Below are 16,013 nucleotides of genomic sequence, written 5' to 3'. Positions count from 1 at the left end.
ATAGATTATGAGCGCAAGGACACTTGATTGATTCATCATGCAAAAATATTAAAAGCTTTAGTTTCTAAAAATTCGATTATTTGGTCAACGTCGCTAACATTTATTTATTTATTTACGGCAATGGTCATGGATACATTTATACATATGAACGAAAAGAAAATTGTTTGATTTTATTTAATAATTAATATACAATCAATTTGATTAAGCTAATTCAACATAATAATACTTCATTCTTAATTTAAAAATTGTTTTAAAATGTTTAAATTATTTTGCAAAATGCATAATATTATTTTATAAATTTGGTTTGTTTTTATAGAAAGTGGTTTCCTCTGATTTTACGGTGGGAACAACAATTATGCTGATAAAGTGACATCATAAAACATGAGAGAAATTCCTACAAACCTGCAGGTAACTCTATCTAGTGTCACTTTCTCAGATTCACTGAGAAAACTACACATTCCAGTATAAATAATTGAAATATTATAATTCCAAAAATTGCACATATTATTTTTTTCGAAATAGAGATATATTTAAAGACATTTAGATTTAGAGAATTTGGATTTATCATATTAACACTTGCTTTTTTTCTAGAAATAGAAAGTAAAGTATGCCAACAACTTCACATTAATTTTACGAGCTAATAATTACTTTGCTATTTGTAAATCATATAATAATGTATCTGACACAACAAGTGCAAAAAAGGTAAGATTTGTTATACCGATCGTGAAGTATATAAAATTTTAATTACACGTTCTAAATCAAATTCTAATCAAAATATAGTAAAAATCCACATCATATTTTATGGGATATTATATATTTATATAATTTCCCTGTATTGATCAAGGACTTATATTTCTTTTACATTTTCGACAGTCTGCTTTTCTGAAAAGCTTTCAAAATTGATTTTCTCCTAAACCTACTCCAAATCTGCCTGTTCTTAAATTTTTCCAAAATCCATCTCTTCCCAAATGTTCTCCAAACTCACTTATTATTTCATCTATTAATCCCATCTTTCATGTATCATTCTCAAACTTTCTATTCTCGAAAAAAGCCTCTATGCTCGATCTAGACTTCTTCGCAAACGCGAGATTTCTGAAGCTTTTCCGAGTATGCTGCCAGGATATATACACAGCACCCACTACCGGATCCGGCACTTTCACCGTTCGTGGAAACCAACGGCACATTGATCGAAGCTCTTCTTCCAACTCGTCTCGCGGTCATTATATGATAATTGCATTTACTCGCATCTGTCTCGCGTTGGGATGCTTCCACCTGTAGAATGTTTGAAAGCGGCTTCCTTTATCTTCACTCAAGAGACCTGCAAGCGTGCGCGAGAAAAAGTATGTATCGTGAATTAAAATTACCGTGAGACTGCGACGAAGAAAGTAAACGAGCGACGCTCGCTATTAAGGTCAAGGCGTAATGAAGAAACAGAAGGTTGTGCTTTTCATGATTGATTTCCGGCATTTTTCAACCCTCTATAGTATGACGTAATTTACAAGTTATGTATCCTACATACAGTAACGAACATATAAATGGAGAAAGTTTACATACTAAATTGGACTTAATTTGGCTTGTAATTATTATTCGAAATGAAAAGTTGAAAGCTATTATGTATTTATAGCGCTTCAAAAGTACCAGGAATGTAATCTTAAGGAAGTAAAATCTATAAAGGAAAATCTGAAATATCTTTTATATTATTCTTTTTCATAAAAGAAAATATAAAGATAAGTCTTTCAATAATACACTTCCTATTTATGATGTTGCCACTGTATCTATTTTTAAATCAATTTTTGTTTATTTGCTATTGTACTAAGAAGATATTTTCTTTAATGATATAAAGGATACATAATACAAGAAGAAGAAAAAGATATTTTGTATATAAGAGTTCATAATTAAAAGAAATTAAGAATGAGGGGTAATATATCATAGATTATCTTGCATATATAAAAAAAAATGGTATTAAAAGATCATATTAAAGTGCTATTAATCATGTCATATTAAAAAATCATATTAAATGTAGAAAGATCATATGAAGGTGAATATTGATAAACGAACTGTGTAAATTTTTACTTACCACTTTTCGATCATCATTAGATCAAATTGAGTCAACTGATCGAATGATCCATCGAAAAAAATGCTTTTCATAATGAGCAGCTCTTACAATTAATCCTTGTTCATTTTCTTGCTGAAACTTTCTTCTCATTACGCTATGTCCCACGACTCACCGATTAAGAGTTGATATATCTCAAATGTCGTGGAACGTCTCGCCTTCTTCGATCAATCGTTTTCTTCATCAGTGGGTAAGATCTGATTTATACTATGCTTTCAATCACAAACAGATAGGTATTTATATAGGGTGAACTATCCAATTCTTATATTAACCCTATTAACTCAAGAAAGTGAATAATCTTACAATACTTAAATTGGATATAAAAAGTATATTCTGCTTCTCAGTATCTAGTATAATGTAAGAATCTTAAGTTCTAACGCGGTGTGTCAGATCTTGCATAATAAAATCGTATTGCGATCGTATCGTATTAAATATGTTTTAACATTCTAATATGTTTTCTTAGTGACAACATAATCGATAAAACTTGTTCTTTAGTTTCGAAAGTCGTTTCCCTTTGTATTTTCATCTTAAAGTTTCAGAAATGATTGGCCAGTCATACCATTTCCGGTGTTTTCTCATCTTCTCCTCTGTCTTCCTCGTCTTTTTCACGCTTCTCATCCTACAAGAGTTGTGACGCGCACGGGAACTGGAGAAAGTAAAGGTCGTGAGCGATGAATCGCGACCCTGAGGACCCTGAGATGTGCCGGTTCCCTTGAATCTCATCTTATCCTTAGAAAGCATCTTTCATCTCTCTTCCTGTCGGATCTTCCTCTTGTTTTGTAGAAACTAAGCGCTTTCATCTGTCGGGAATTAATCTCTAACTGTGTGGACACGGTTCTTCTGTGTTTGCGACCTATTGCCTCCGCTTGGGAATCGAGAAGATCTTCGCACTTTTACTTACAGGGTGGGCCAATAAAAATTACTATCTTTATAATCATAGTATAAATAAGAAATAAGAAGTATTTTCTCGAATAATAAAATGATTTTATTTGATATAAAAATTGATAAGAGATTAAAAACGAGATCATTAAAGATTATTTTAATGAAATTTCTACAAATTTGAATGATAAAATAATAATGTTTGATTAAAAAAGGAGGAGAAGAGCTTTTATATTGCTTTAATAATCTCTTTTTGTAGAAGACGCTAAATCATGTTTATTTGCAAAGATTTTCTGTTTATGAGAAGTTGTATTCAAACAAATTTATCTCGAGTGTTTTAAATTAAATCATATAACTTTACAAGTATCTGAAATGTTGTTAAAACGAAAATCTTGTATATCATATCTTATACGTGTATCTAATCGAATAAGAATATAGTACCTCGAACGAATAAAATAATTAATTAAAATAAAAAGTGAACAAGTGTAGTAGATTAGATAAATCATACACCGACTGATGCTATTATCGCCATAAATTTATAAAAAAGATTTATGTATTCCGATTTGTCGTATGAATAAAAGCTAAATACTGTAAAAGTATTTTTAAACAAACCTTATCTGTGTTTAATAATGATAAATAGAAATTATTACGATAAACTTCATATGAGAATCGAAATTTGTAGTTGTTTGCAATTGCAGTTGGAGTTAAATGTTTCTATAGATGTGGCAGTTACGATTTTAGTCAGTTTTAACTCACTTTCATCCAGTATGAATTTTCTGTGGCTTCTCTTGTCAAACAGAGAAATTTATTTCGCGTTACGTCCATTCGTTGGGAGCCACACATTGTTCTACCAGGAACTGAGAAGCTTCGAGTCATTAATTACTCGTAAGCAAATAATTCCTTTGCGTAGAAATGCTTGTTTAAAGACGAAAATCCATTAAACAAACTAATAAAATACACCTTACGCATAAAACTAGATACTACAAGTTAATTCTACATTTCTAATATTTTCAATTACTACTTCCTTTAGGATTCGAATATTTTTTCATTTATTTATATTAAAATTTATAAATATTCTAATTGGAATATTCATATATTATATTTTACGTGAAACTAAAAGAATTCGTAAATAAAAAAAAATGTACTTTATTATGGTAACATACACAAACATTGTACAAAAATATCTATATCTACATATACTTCCGTGAGGAATCGTTATTTACAAGTAAACAAAGAAAATAATTCTATTCGATTTGTCATACATGGCTTGTTCAAGCACGAATGACGATTCTTACTCTACTATGTAACGCGGAATCGTATAAAATTTCCTATTTTGACTACGGTTCTTTTAAGATGCGTGGCAGAATTTATTTTAAAGACTTTGCATTTTTGCTAATCGACAGTAGGTTCTGTTGTACATGAATATTGATGTTAATTTTCCAATAGTAATGTCCCTAATTTAAGATTTAATCAAAAACATAATTAAACAGAAAATCTCAATCAGAACAACAAACAGAATACAAATGATAAGATCTCGCGATAATAATCTCCCGAAACAAATATTCAAAATAAAAAAATAATTAACTAAACATTTCACCTAGAAAAAAGGTAGAATACGAGTAATAATCTCGCAGCAAAATGATTTCTCGATATTTCTCCAAAAAAGAGAAAGATATTATTGTTCTTCTATTCTAAAATCATTTGACATCAATAACTTCAAAATTTTCTATTATAAAATTACTCTTTAACGTGACATTCTTTCGCTACCAAGAATAAAGTCTCCTCTTTTCCACGGTACTTTCGCGTGATTTTACATGGGTTACATGGCTTCCTACAGACATAAAATAAGACAATCTGGACTCCGTTACCGTAATCGCAAACAACAGCGGAGTCCTCGTTTTTTCTCCGAAAGGCGAAAGAGAACAAAAAAGAACGCAACGATGGCGACTTTCGCGATTCGCGAATCTTTGACCCGCGCCCCCAGGCTACGACTACACTAGCAAAAAATTTGAACAACGGTGAACGATCTTATCGTCCAGATGAGTAAAGATCGAACGAAGAACCTCATGGCAGGAGTTTTACTTGTATCCATGGTGTTCGTCGTGGTGAGGATCAGCCTGTACCCAAACTTTCTCCCAAACAGGCTTCCATATCTTTTTCCACGCTGGTACCTGTACGTCCTTCCACACTGGCACCCATTTGCTCTTCCACTCATCCTTCCATACCTGCTTCTTCTGTGTTACCCAAATTTGCTTTTTCTCAGGTACCCAGACTTGAACCGATTCCTCTTTCCAAACCAATTTCTTGTCGCTAACCCAAACCTGTTTCTTTTCAGTCTTCCAGATCTGTTTCCATTCAGCTTTCCACTCTAGTTTCTTCTCACTAACCCAGACTTGCTTCTTCTCCGTCCTCCAGATCTTTTTCCATACAGGTTTCCAAATCAGTTTCTTCTTCCAAAGATCATGACTGGTATACTGCCAACCATGATGATCCTTACCAACATATTGTTCACCAGGAATACCTATTTTAATCCATTCAGGAACCCAGACCTTCTTCCAGTCAGGTACCTGAACCTCTTTCCATATAGGTACCTGTACTTCTTTCCAAACTGGCTTCCAAACTTTTTTCCAGGCTGGTACTTGGACCTCTTTCCACGCTGGCACTTGGATCTCCTTCCAAATAGGCTTTTGGACTTTCTTCCAAACTGGTACCTTAACTTCTTTCCATGCTGGAACCTGAACTTCCTTCCAAACAGGTACTTGAATTTTTTTCCATTCTTGTTTCCAGATTAATTTCTGTTCTGTTTTCCAAATCTGCTTCCATTCTGCTTTCCACGTTAATTTCTTCTCCCATTTTCCTTGAGGTTGAGCTGGTGGTCCATAGGATTGCGCTGGTGGTCCATAGGATTGCGCTGGTGGTCCATAGGATTGCGCTGGTGGTCCATAAGATTGCGCTGGGGGGCCATAAGATTGTGCCGGAGCACCATAGGAAGTTGATAATCCTCCACTACCACCACCGCCATGGTGGTCTCCTCCTCCTCCTCCTCCTCCTCCTCCATGGTGGTCTCCTCCTCCTCCTCCATGGTGGTCTCCTCCTCCTCCGCCTCCTCCTCCATGGTGGTCTCCTCCAAAGGAACCTTGGTCGCCTCCAAAGGATCCATGACCGCCTCCGAAGGATCCATGACCGCCTCCGAAGGACCCATGACCGCCTCCGAAGGACCCATGACCACCTCCAAAGGATCCATGGTCACCTCCAAAAGATCCATGACCGCCTCCATTTCCATGATCATCACCAAATGATCCACCGCTGCTATATCCTTGATCGCCTCCAAAAGAACCGTGATCAGCACCGTGATCGGATGGAGCACCATAGGAAGAGGATGGGCCTGCTGGAACGCCATAACTGGACGATGGTGCACCGTAAGAAGAGGATGGACCTGATGGAACACCATAACTGGACGATGGTGCACCGTAAGAAGAGGATGGACCTAATGGAGCACCATAACTGGATGATGGTGCGTTGTAGGAAGAGGATGGTCCTGATGGTGCGTGATAAGAAGAAGATGGTCCTGATGGAGCACCGTAAGAAGAGGAAGGTGCACCATAGGAGGAAGATGGTGGTGGTGGAGCACCGTAGGAATCAGATGGTGCGTTGTAGGAGCTTCCTACGTTTGGAACTCCATAAGAAGTCGCAGGTGGGCCATATTGGCTTGGAGGTGGGCTTAGAGGTGCTCTGAAATTTGTAATTATTTTTTTCTATATTATAATATTTGTTTTGTATAATATTATTACTATTACTATATGCAATATAATACAAAATATTTAATCGCATGTGTTTATACAAATTCATCACAAATTATGAACATAGTTAAAAAAATAAGATCTAAGCAAAAATCTATTTTATTCTCTAAATATTATAACGAGTACTTTTGACTTTTTATATATTTTTACGTATGATGAACATTGTATGCATTTCTGTACTTCTAAATTTCCCATAAATGTATAAATATCCGCTAACTATTCACTATTAATTAAATACGATTTTTTAATTCATACATCTATTGTTACAAATTTCACAGCTATTTATTTCGCCAATTAATTACAAAGTCATCTACTCACTCTTTCTTGGTCCTTATCGGGTCCCCAAGTGCAGAAACGAAAAGGAAGCAACACAGGAATAACTGCGAAGATTATTTTTTAATTACCAACTATTTAAGAATTATTACTTCCTTTCGCATCTATAATTTATTCATTTATTTCACATCTTTATTTATTATCAAGCATACGCGATAGGCAAGTATATAAACAATAAAGAAGAAGTAAAATATATAATATTTACGAAAATGTAAATGAAATCGAATCGGTATCATCTATCGGAAGAAAATACACTCATCGTCTAAACAGAGATGCAAATGAACCAATCATGGTACGTTAGTCATCTAGGTGACTCTAGTGACTGTATAATACATAATTATACTAGGTATATACCTAGTAACACAGTAACAACCTCTAAATATTCAACCAACTGCAGATACAATCTACTGTGTTTTAACTGAAACAGTACCTCGTACACGAGCATTATACTTATAATTACAGGTTGATTTCAATCTATATTCCGCTCGACCTTCACGCGCTATCTCTCTTTACATCTTGACCATCGATCACGCGAGCGTTCAAGTACCTCTTATACTTTATTCCATACGCTAATATTGAAATTTAAAAGGAGGAGAAGAATTTTAATAGAGATATCTTTGTAGAAGTGTAGCCCTCGCCCTTAGTGAAATTAGTTGAGCTGTTTCTTGATTATGAATTCATTCAGAATTAAAAATTGATGAAGTAGTAATTAATTCTAATCAAATCGATATTAATTCCAACAAATGTGAATTAAATATGACGTAGGTTCTGCAATATGCATTTAAACATAAAAAGAAGAGCAGAATTTAAAATTTTCATTGTTCGGTATCACATACAGTTATCAATGTTACAATTTTTTTAATGTGAACTGTGTTCGTATAGTATCAACCTCTAACAAAGCTAACTGCAATTGCAAAATAACTCGTCTTTCATATTTCTCCCAGAACAATAGAAGTTACATTCAAAAACTTCATCTTTAATAACAAAAATTTTGCAACGCTTACAACTTCATCCCAGTAATATACTTCTCTTTTCTTTTTAGATTAAAAATAACGATAAAAAGTTGCACAAAACTCAAAGACCAAAAGAGAAGAGTAATTTTCAACAAGAAAAACAATTCATGGAGAAGATCGATAGCCACTTTTTCTGCAGATGTCTTTAAAAAGTTACGAACGATATATCTTATAGGATGGTTTACGATCGTCTCTCTCAAAAATGAAAGTAACCGCGTGCAAACTAACGAATGGACATAAACAAGACGTGGAATGGGGTCAACGGTGGCCCCCTTTTTCCTCTTCTTTTTCCCCTTTACCAACGTGGAAACAGGAGCTTGATCGTGAAACTCGTAGCTGTTCATTAACGCCAGGAAGACCGACGGGAAAGTGGGCCTCTCAGTTTCGTTTCTCGCTCCGAAACGTGTTTGCTTTTTATTTTGGTCGGCAGTCATTTTGGTGAACCGGCTTACCACTGATCTTCCTGTTACGTTGATTACCGTAAGCCACAGTTGCTTTGTCAAGATCAATACCCGGACCGATCCAAGAGAGTAATAACCCGAAGATTATTCGATTAATACAATTTTTCAATTTTTAACTTTTTTAGGGAATGAAATTTTCTGTCTTTGATTAAAAAATACACCGTTGTCAATGATATTTTAAGATTAAAAGTCTTTTAAAAAATTATTATGATATTATTACAGGCTTTTAAGTCTCAGATTAAAAAATATTCTATAAAGACGATATCTTTTAATAAGAAAATATTCTGAGAACATTACCACGATACTAGAATTTAAAATCAGAGATTAGCAAATAAGCTATTGTCAAGAGTATTTAAGAAAGATTATCACTATGCTATTATAGGTAATAGTTTCAGAATAAACTAACAATTTTAGAGATAAATTTTAATCAAGTTAACTTGTGTCAAGGTTGATGGTCTGTTAATTGATTAAACAATGATAATATCGATAATCCAAATTTATGAAAGTATCGGGAACCGATAGAAAGTTGTTGGAGATGACATTAAGCTAACGATAGAAAGGCAAAAGTGTGACATCTCGGCATATTCTTTCACATATACATACATTAGAGATAAACCGCTGAACAGTCGCTAAAAATTGATGTGACGAACTTACAAATTTCAAGGAATGACGTTTGAGAAGAGAAACGTTGGAGAAGTGAATAATTTTGTGGAATTGGAATTTTTCTACCGAAATAGATTTCCGTAACTGGGTTAAATGTGGAAGGTAAACGAGTTTCTGATATCTTTGGTACAATTTTACGAAAGATGATCATTCGAGGCACGAGCACAACGTTCGACTTTCCATTCTGCACAACGTGAAGCGACGAGAATACTTACTTAGGATAGCTCCTAGAAAATAGCACCGACGTACTGAATTCGGTGACTCGAACGGAATGTTAACTTCACCAACTATTCGTGAACGAAACTATATAGTTTGGTTTCCATCAATATTTCAAACTGTAACCTTACTCGTAGAAAAGATAAACGAGAGAGATTTTCAAGAAATTCCTCAAGTCACTAGTATGACATGAAGAAGAGAATGGAACCTGCTAATAAAATATTCATTGAGAATTGTAATTTGAACTTTTCGAGAAGTTCTTCAATCTAGTAGTATGACATCAAAATGATATCTACTGATCTACAATTTCTGGAATTTTCAGATTCAAAAATCAAGGAATTCAAAAATTTTTGATCAGCAAAATTTTCATGTTTTAGTATAGACAAATTCAATATTCCTAACAAGATAATTCAACCTTATCTCCAAAAAACCAAGAATCACTATATAACCACGAAAACCAACTGTTATAATGCTATGATACATTGAGACACGTGATATCAAGATTTACTGTCACTCTGACTTTTAAAACCAACCTACTATTCTACTTGATATCTCGAGGAACGAAACTCTATTAACACGCCCGCTGTGGATCGCAATGATTGAATTTCATTAACTATAATGTTATATACTACCAATGAAAAATGGTACAAGTGTTTCTTCCTCCAACAAGATACATATAAGAAGCATCCGTATCTATCAACAAAATTTTGTTATAAATTTCCAAGTATTATTATATGATTACATATGGCGAAATAGTATATTAATATTAGGATGTTCGAAAAGCTTCTTCCGTTTCATAAGGTAATAATAAATGAACAACAATTTTTGTTTTATATTATTTTATTGAATTAGGTATGATCCATTTCGTTATATTTCTATTATTATGTTCGTGCATAATTCAATAAACTAATATAAAACAAAAAACATTGTGCTTCTATTATTTCCTTATAAAATAAAAGAAACATTTCAGACAACCTAATATTTAAAATCATACAAATTTCTCTACTAAAGAAATTATTAACTTTACCAATTTCTTAAATTAAAGATTTTGTCACTTGTACCACTTTTTTCTTGAACTACTCGAACAGTTCCCATATAACACTTGTCTGTATGTTACAAAACTTTACGTGAATTACTATTCTTTATAACAATTATTATTTATCTTTTTCCACAATTTTGTGACTTCTTGCGTTCCACGTTTAATTCGGGGTATCCTATCTGTACGATCCAATGGTTCGCATGGTTCGCAATGAACGTGTTAATTCACCAAAGCTCGGTTCCAATAATTCTCTCATCACTCCTCCGCGAGTATCGTTAAAAGATATCACATTTCTTTTGTTCCACAGATACACTTGTACTACACGAATCCGTGCCACGAAACAATAGTGACAAAGATGAGGACAAAAATTAGACACTGACCAGGCTAGACCGCATCTTCACAAGCTTGAGGGGTGTCGTTCACCACGCGATGACGAGGAAAAAACGGCAAAGGCTGCCGCCTTTATTATTATTATTATTTTTTTTTTTTTGGTTACGGTTCGTCACTCCTCTGACGAATTCCTCGTGGCTACGGTGCCTTTTATAGCGAATGTTTCCTCCGCCTAGACGGCTAGTCGCCCTAAGCATAGAGATATTTCGAGGAGGGGTATATCCATGAGTGCATCCGCAACGCTATACGGGGGTCTCTGTGGCGCTTACATCCTCAACTCACCTCTGGAGGGGATCTACAACGCGTTATGATCATCGTCGAAGGTAAAAGGGGCATTTGGGTGCCATCACCGTGCCAGACGCGAAACGTGAATTTTTTTCAGAACGTTGTGCTACTCGTCCTACTCGTTTAACCAGGTGAATACTTTCGAGTCAGATTGCTGGCTAGAAGCTCTTTCCATTGCCTGATTGTTTTTAGTGAAGGCAGACAGTTCGTCTTTTTATATGGAAATATTAACAAATCCTTTTTCAAAAGATACAAGTAAAGTGTATTGTCCAGGGGAGATTGAATCTTCATAACTAGCAGTGGATTCAAATATAGTATACTTAATAATGGTGGGATCAAATATAATAAGATAGATAGAATCTATTGTGCATACTTACAGTTTATCTGATTTGTGTTCGAGTCTGTTTAAAGAATCTTTTGCACAATTTTTTTCGGATATTTTAAAACATGTTAGTAGCATTTAACTATAAAAATTGGAACGTCCTATTCGCATATAGAGAGAGAAGATAATAAGTCCTATTTTTAAATAAATTCACACCTTTTCAAGTACTTCAAGATTATGTAACACTTTCATGTCTAATCAAATCTTGATCAAATAAATTCCAATCCCTTGCAAATACATACTTTAACCAGAAGTTCGTGATATCCTGGTGATAGATTTCTATTTATAAAGTCAAACTGCAGCAAAATTGTAGTATACATTGTACATAATATAGCTTTCTTTTATTGCAAAGTTTTCATTTTCAGAAATAAGAAAATAAAACCTTGGTATATCTTTCCAGAAAAAATTTTTGGCAAACTTCGAATTCATTCTTATTAGAACTCATCTTGTAGATGTAAATTAAGGAAATGATGCAGCAGCATGAAAAATCTACATCTGTCTACACTCTACGTATAGAAGACGTCTAGACTCTAGACTCTACGTATACAATTAACATTGTAGAATTGACTCATCGAAGATAAGCCAGTCTCTTGAATCCTGGTATTCGAGTATATACAAGAAAGAACATTGTATGGCTGTGTATTTGTTTGCTTTCACTGCTAAAACAGTTAAAGCGTTTTATGCAATCGTCTATACCCGCTGCATCTCCGACTCGCATGTAATCCCAGGAAAGCGCTGAACGTTACAAAACGACAACCAATTGGTATTTTCCAATGTCATAATTTCTATTAATCATTCGATTGTAGCTTCCTTGAAAGTCAGATATACCATACTTAATATGCATGTAATATAATTTTAAGTATAATTGATTACGGTGGGATGAATTATTTAATGTTGGGTTGATTTGAAAGTTCATAAAACTTCTGGGAATTTATATTATGTCGTGTTGTATATTTGATTGGAATAAGAATCTGAGAAAGAACTTTTTATTATGAATCTTTGACAAATAATAAAATAGCTCGTAAAAATTATTTCGGAGAATTAGTGAAAAAAAAGACAAGAAATTAGTCAAGAAAGCAATTATAAAACTGTGCCATGGTACATGATGATTAAAATATGTCGATAAGAAAGATCTATATTTAACAGAATATTGATTTTATAAAGATATATTGTGTGTTATAAAATTTTTTTAACATTTTGCTAGAAAGTTTACGAACAATCCAATATAGATAATTGACGAATTATTACGATAGCACCTCTTCCATTACTCCTTTCATTTCCATAAGGAACATCTAATTTGACTAAATCAGACATTTGAAACATCTAATATTTTTCATCCCAACATGCTGTTTCCTTAGGTAAAACACAATTTCCCAATAATCTTTAATTCTAAATTTCTAGAAATTTTCTCGAATTCCATTCATTATATCAATCTTAATTGGTTGCTTCTCGTCATACAGATTCGTTTATCTCCAAATATTGAATTAATGACGATTTCCAATCCCATTTTAGAGATCAGGTAGTTTGGTAACGCGTGTGATCGTCGATTAATTTTTCTTTCTCCCACAGAGAACGGGGAGAAATTTGGATCCACCTGTCTTCTGTTAGAGATTTCGTTGCCCAACCAAATCGACCACGCAGCAGGGACCACGATCTCGATTACGCAAACTGTCGGTAAAGATTAGATACGACGTGAGAGTTGTCGTGAACGAGAAATGGGAACATTATCGGTCGTACTCCGTATAAAATATTAATGACCCTCGGGGAGCTCGCGAAATTCACTTACTTGTCATGGAAACGTGCTTTGATCATCGACTCCTAATGAAACTTCTGTTTCGATTGACTAAAGAGAGTAAAGAAGACAAGAACACGTCTAAAAACGAGAGAAAGGACGCAGGTATTAAGAGGATGCACGCAGAGTTCTTGTCGAATGTGGAGAGAAATTGACATAATCGATTTTTGATCTTTATGTTATTTTTAATTTTCAAAATTTTTTCATCTTCCCCATATATTTCACTTATCCAGCTTTTCAGCCCTTTCTGCCATTTCTAATCTTTTGAACTTTGTCGATCTTGCCTTTCTTTTATCTTTAATCTTCTGAACTTTTCTGACCTCTCTGACTTCTTGATCTTTCTGATCTTATTCATTTTTTCGATATTTTTAATTCTTTGCCTTGGATGGTGTTTTTAATATTTTTAATCTTACCTATATTTTTCATCTCCTTAACTTTCGTAGTATTTCTTAGCTTTCAGCGTTTCAACTTTGATTTACGAAAGTTTTGGATTCTTTTCCAGTTTCATCGTTAAGATTGATATTCTAATAAATCTTGAAATACTGGAATTATGATCAAATCATTAAATTACAAGTAACTATTTAATTAAAAGATAATTATTGAAATTTATGGAAACCAGACAGGGATATCTATAGTAACAGTTTGTACGAAATTGGTATCCTTCATTGTTTAATTAGTGCTTAAATTCGAAAAACTTGCGGAATGTCCGACTGGATTTGACGAAAGCAATCGACTAATTTACGGTCGTGCTCCTACTAATACATCGCCAATAGTTTATGGTTCTTTCTCTTTGAATAATTATTTCATAACATCCTCTTAGAATTTTAAAAATGAATCTTTAAAAGAATAATTAATATTCAACTTTCTAGAAAGGACTATTCTTTTTTATCCTTTTCTTTTAATGAATTTAAACATCTATTATCTTTTAACAGACAATACATAATAACATGACATAAATTTTCCTACGTTTTACAATTCCTTATGTAAATTCCTACTATGCCCTACTATTTCTCATATCTCTCAATAATTCCAGATCCAGTTTTATTTATTCCCTCAACGTAATATGGAAACTAGCCAACCCATTTGTATTCTAATAATGTTGGCTTATTTTTCAACTCTCCTTTTAAACCTCTTTAAAAAACAGCTATAACTGTTTCTCCTTTCATTTTCTTTTCATTTATTTCCTTGTTTTCCTTTCGTATAAATTCCTTTTCATATTTCTATTAGCACATGATCGACTTATCTCTCTTGTTATATCTAATAAATTATTACTCATTTAATAACAATAACTAACAATAATAGAAACATGATTCTAAAGTAAAAAAGAAAAAGAAACCACACAGTACATTCAGAAGCAAGTATATTGGAACCTCCAACCTGGAAGTGCATTTAGCTGACTTAGAATGTGGGTGAAGACGCGACAAATCGGAGAAACGCATCGCAGGCCACAACGTGAGAAGAAGCTCACAAACGACTTGTTTGAAACGAAGTGCACACAATAAACGTTTTACCGCCAAGAAACTACATCGACTCGATTGTACCTTTTAAAGAGTCACTTTGACTTTCTTTAGATTCTCCTCGTGGCCTGCTATCGATTTAATACCTTTCACCGGTACCATCCTTTATTTCCGTAACAGCGTTAGAACGACACGGAAGTAAGACTCTTTGTGACCCCTGGAAACACTTACTATGGAACATACATATGTAGAATATTAATAAAGTAATAGCTTCCGATATTTGAACACTAATGAATGTAAGTATTATAATGTACCTCTTGAAACTGCCCTACTTCTCAGAATTCTTTCTTATTCTGAAAATTTTCTTGTTATATAGAAAGTGTATATTGGTGAAATTATGTGATTATTATTCGATGAAATGCATTTACAAATTATACTTCTTCTCAATATTGCCTTTAATTTTGAAGATCTTCTTGTTCTAAAAAAAAGTGAATATTGTTATTTAGATAGCATTCATATTTTTCAGAAGAACAATCATGGAAAAAAATAATGCATCCTAAAATTATCTTACTACTCAATCTTTTTTCTGATTTTAAAAATCTTTCCCTGAAAAATAATATTGATAGAATAATATACTAAAAGTAAATTTTAAAATATTTATGTATTAAAGTAAATAAATACAAATAATAATTGTAAAATTTTGAAGCATAAGTACAATTTCTGAAGGAAATGAAAGTAAATCCTCTTGACCTTACAAGAAATAATGTTTCTGAAGGAAAGTTCTCTAATACTAGGTCGCGACCAAAAATTACTCCGAACGTAAACTATTGCTTTCTTGATCTCGATGCATCAGCAGAGAAAATAGCATAGAGAATACCGCGAGTTTCTCGCTTCCAATAAAAGTACCGTTGACCCTGCTATCATCTTCATACCGAGTGTAGACCGTGAGATACACGCGCCAGTATATGTGTTTCGTATTTTCGAGTGAAAGTTCAAGCGTTCTGCATGAAATGAAAATTCCCATTATTCCTTGGAAAATTAGACGTTTCAATTAACACAGCATCATTAATCCTTTTAAGCGCACGTCACTGCATCAATAATAAATTGCAGCTAACAGTATGATGCATCACGCTCGTGTGCATATCGTTGTCATTAAATACAAATACTAAATGGACCAATTATTACTTTCT

The 16,013-nt window shown here is 33.5% G+C and overlaps 1 protein-coding gene across 1 annotated transcript; it reads right to left on the bottom strand.

The window, feature by feature from the left end:
* Positions 1 to 4,327: 4,327 nt before the first annotated feature.
* LOC122569626 lies at positions 4,328 to 10,988 on the bottom strand. The gene is made up of 3 exons (XM_043730946.1): positions 10,898 to 10,988; positions 7,111 to 7,172; positions 4,328 to 6,724 (listed from the first exon to the last, which is right to left on the bottom strand). Exons 1-3 carry the CDS (start codon positions 10,910 to 10,912, stop codon positions 5,071 to 5,073), a joined length of 1,731 nt encoding a protein of 576 aa, XP_043586881.1. The 5' UTR covers positions 10,913 to 10,988; the 3' UTR covers positions 4,328 to 5,070.
* Positions 10,989 to 16,013: the final 5,025 nt, after the last annotated feature.

Source organism: Bombus pyrosoma, linkage group LG7 (assembly GCF_014825855.1).
Source record: "Bombus pyrosoma isolate SC7728 linkage group LG7, ASM1482585v1, whole genome shotgun sequence".
Lineage (NCBI taxonomy): Eukaryota > Metazoa > Arthropoda > Insecta > Hymenoptera > Apidae > Bombus > Bombus pyrosoma.
This window is presented reverse-complemented; position numbering and strand designations above follow the sequence as displayed.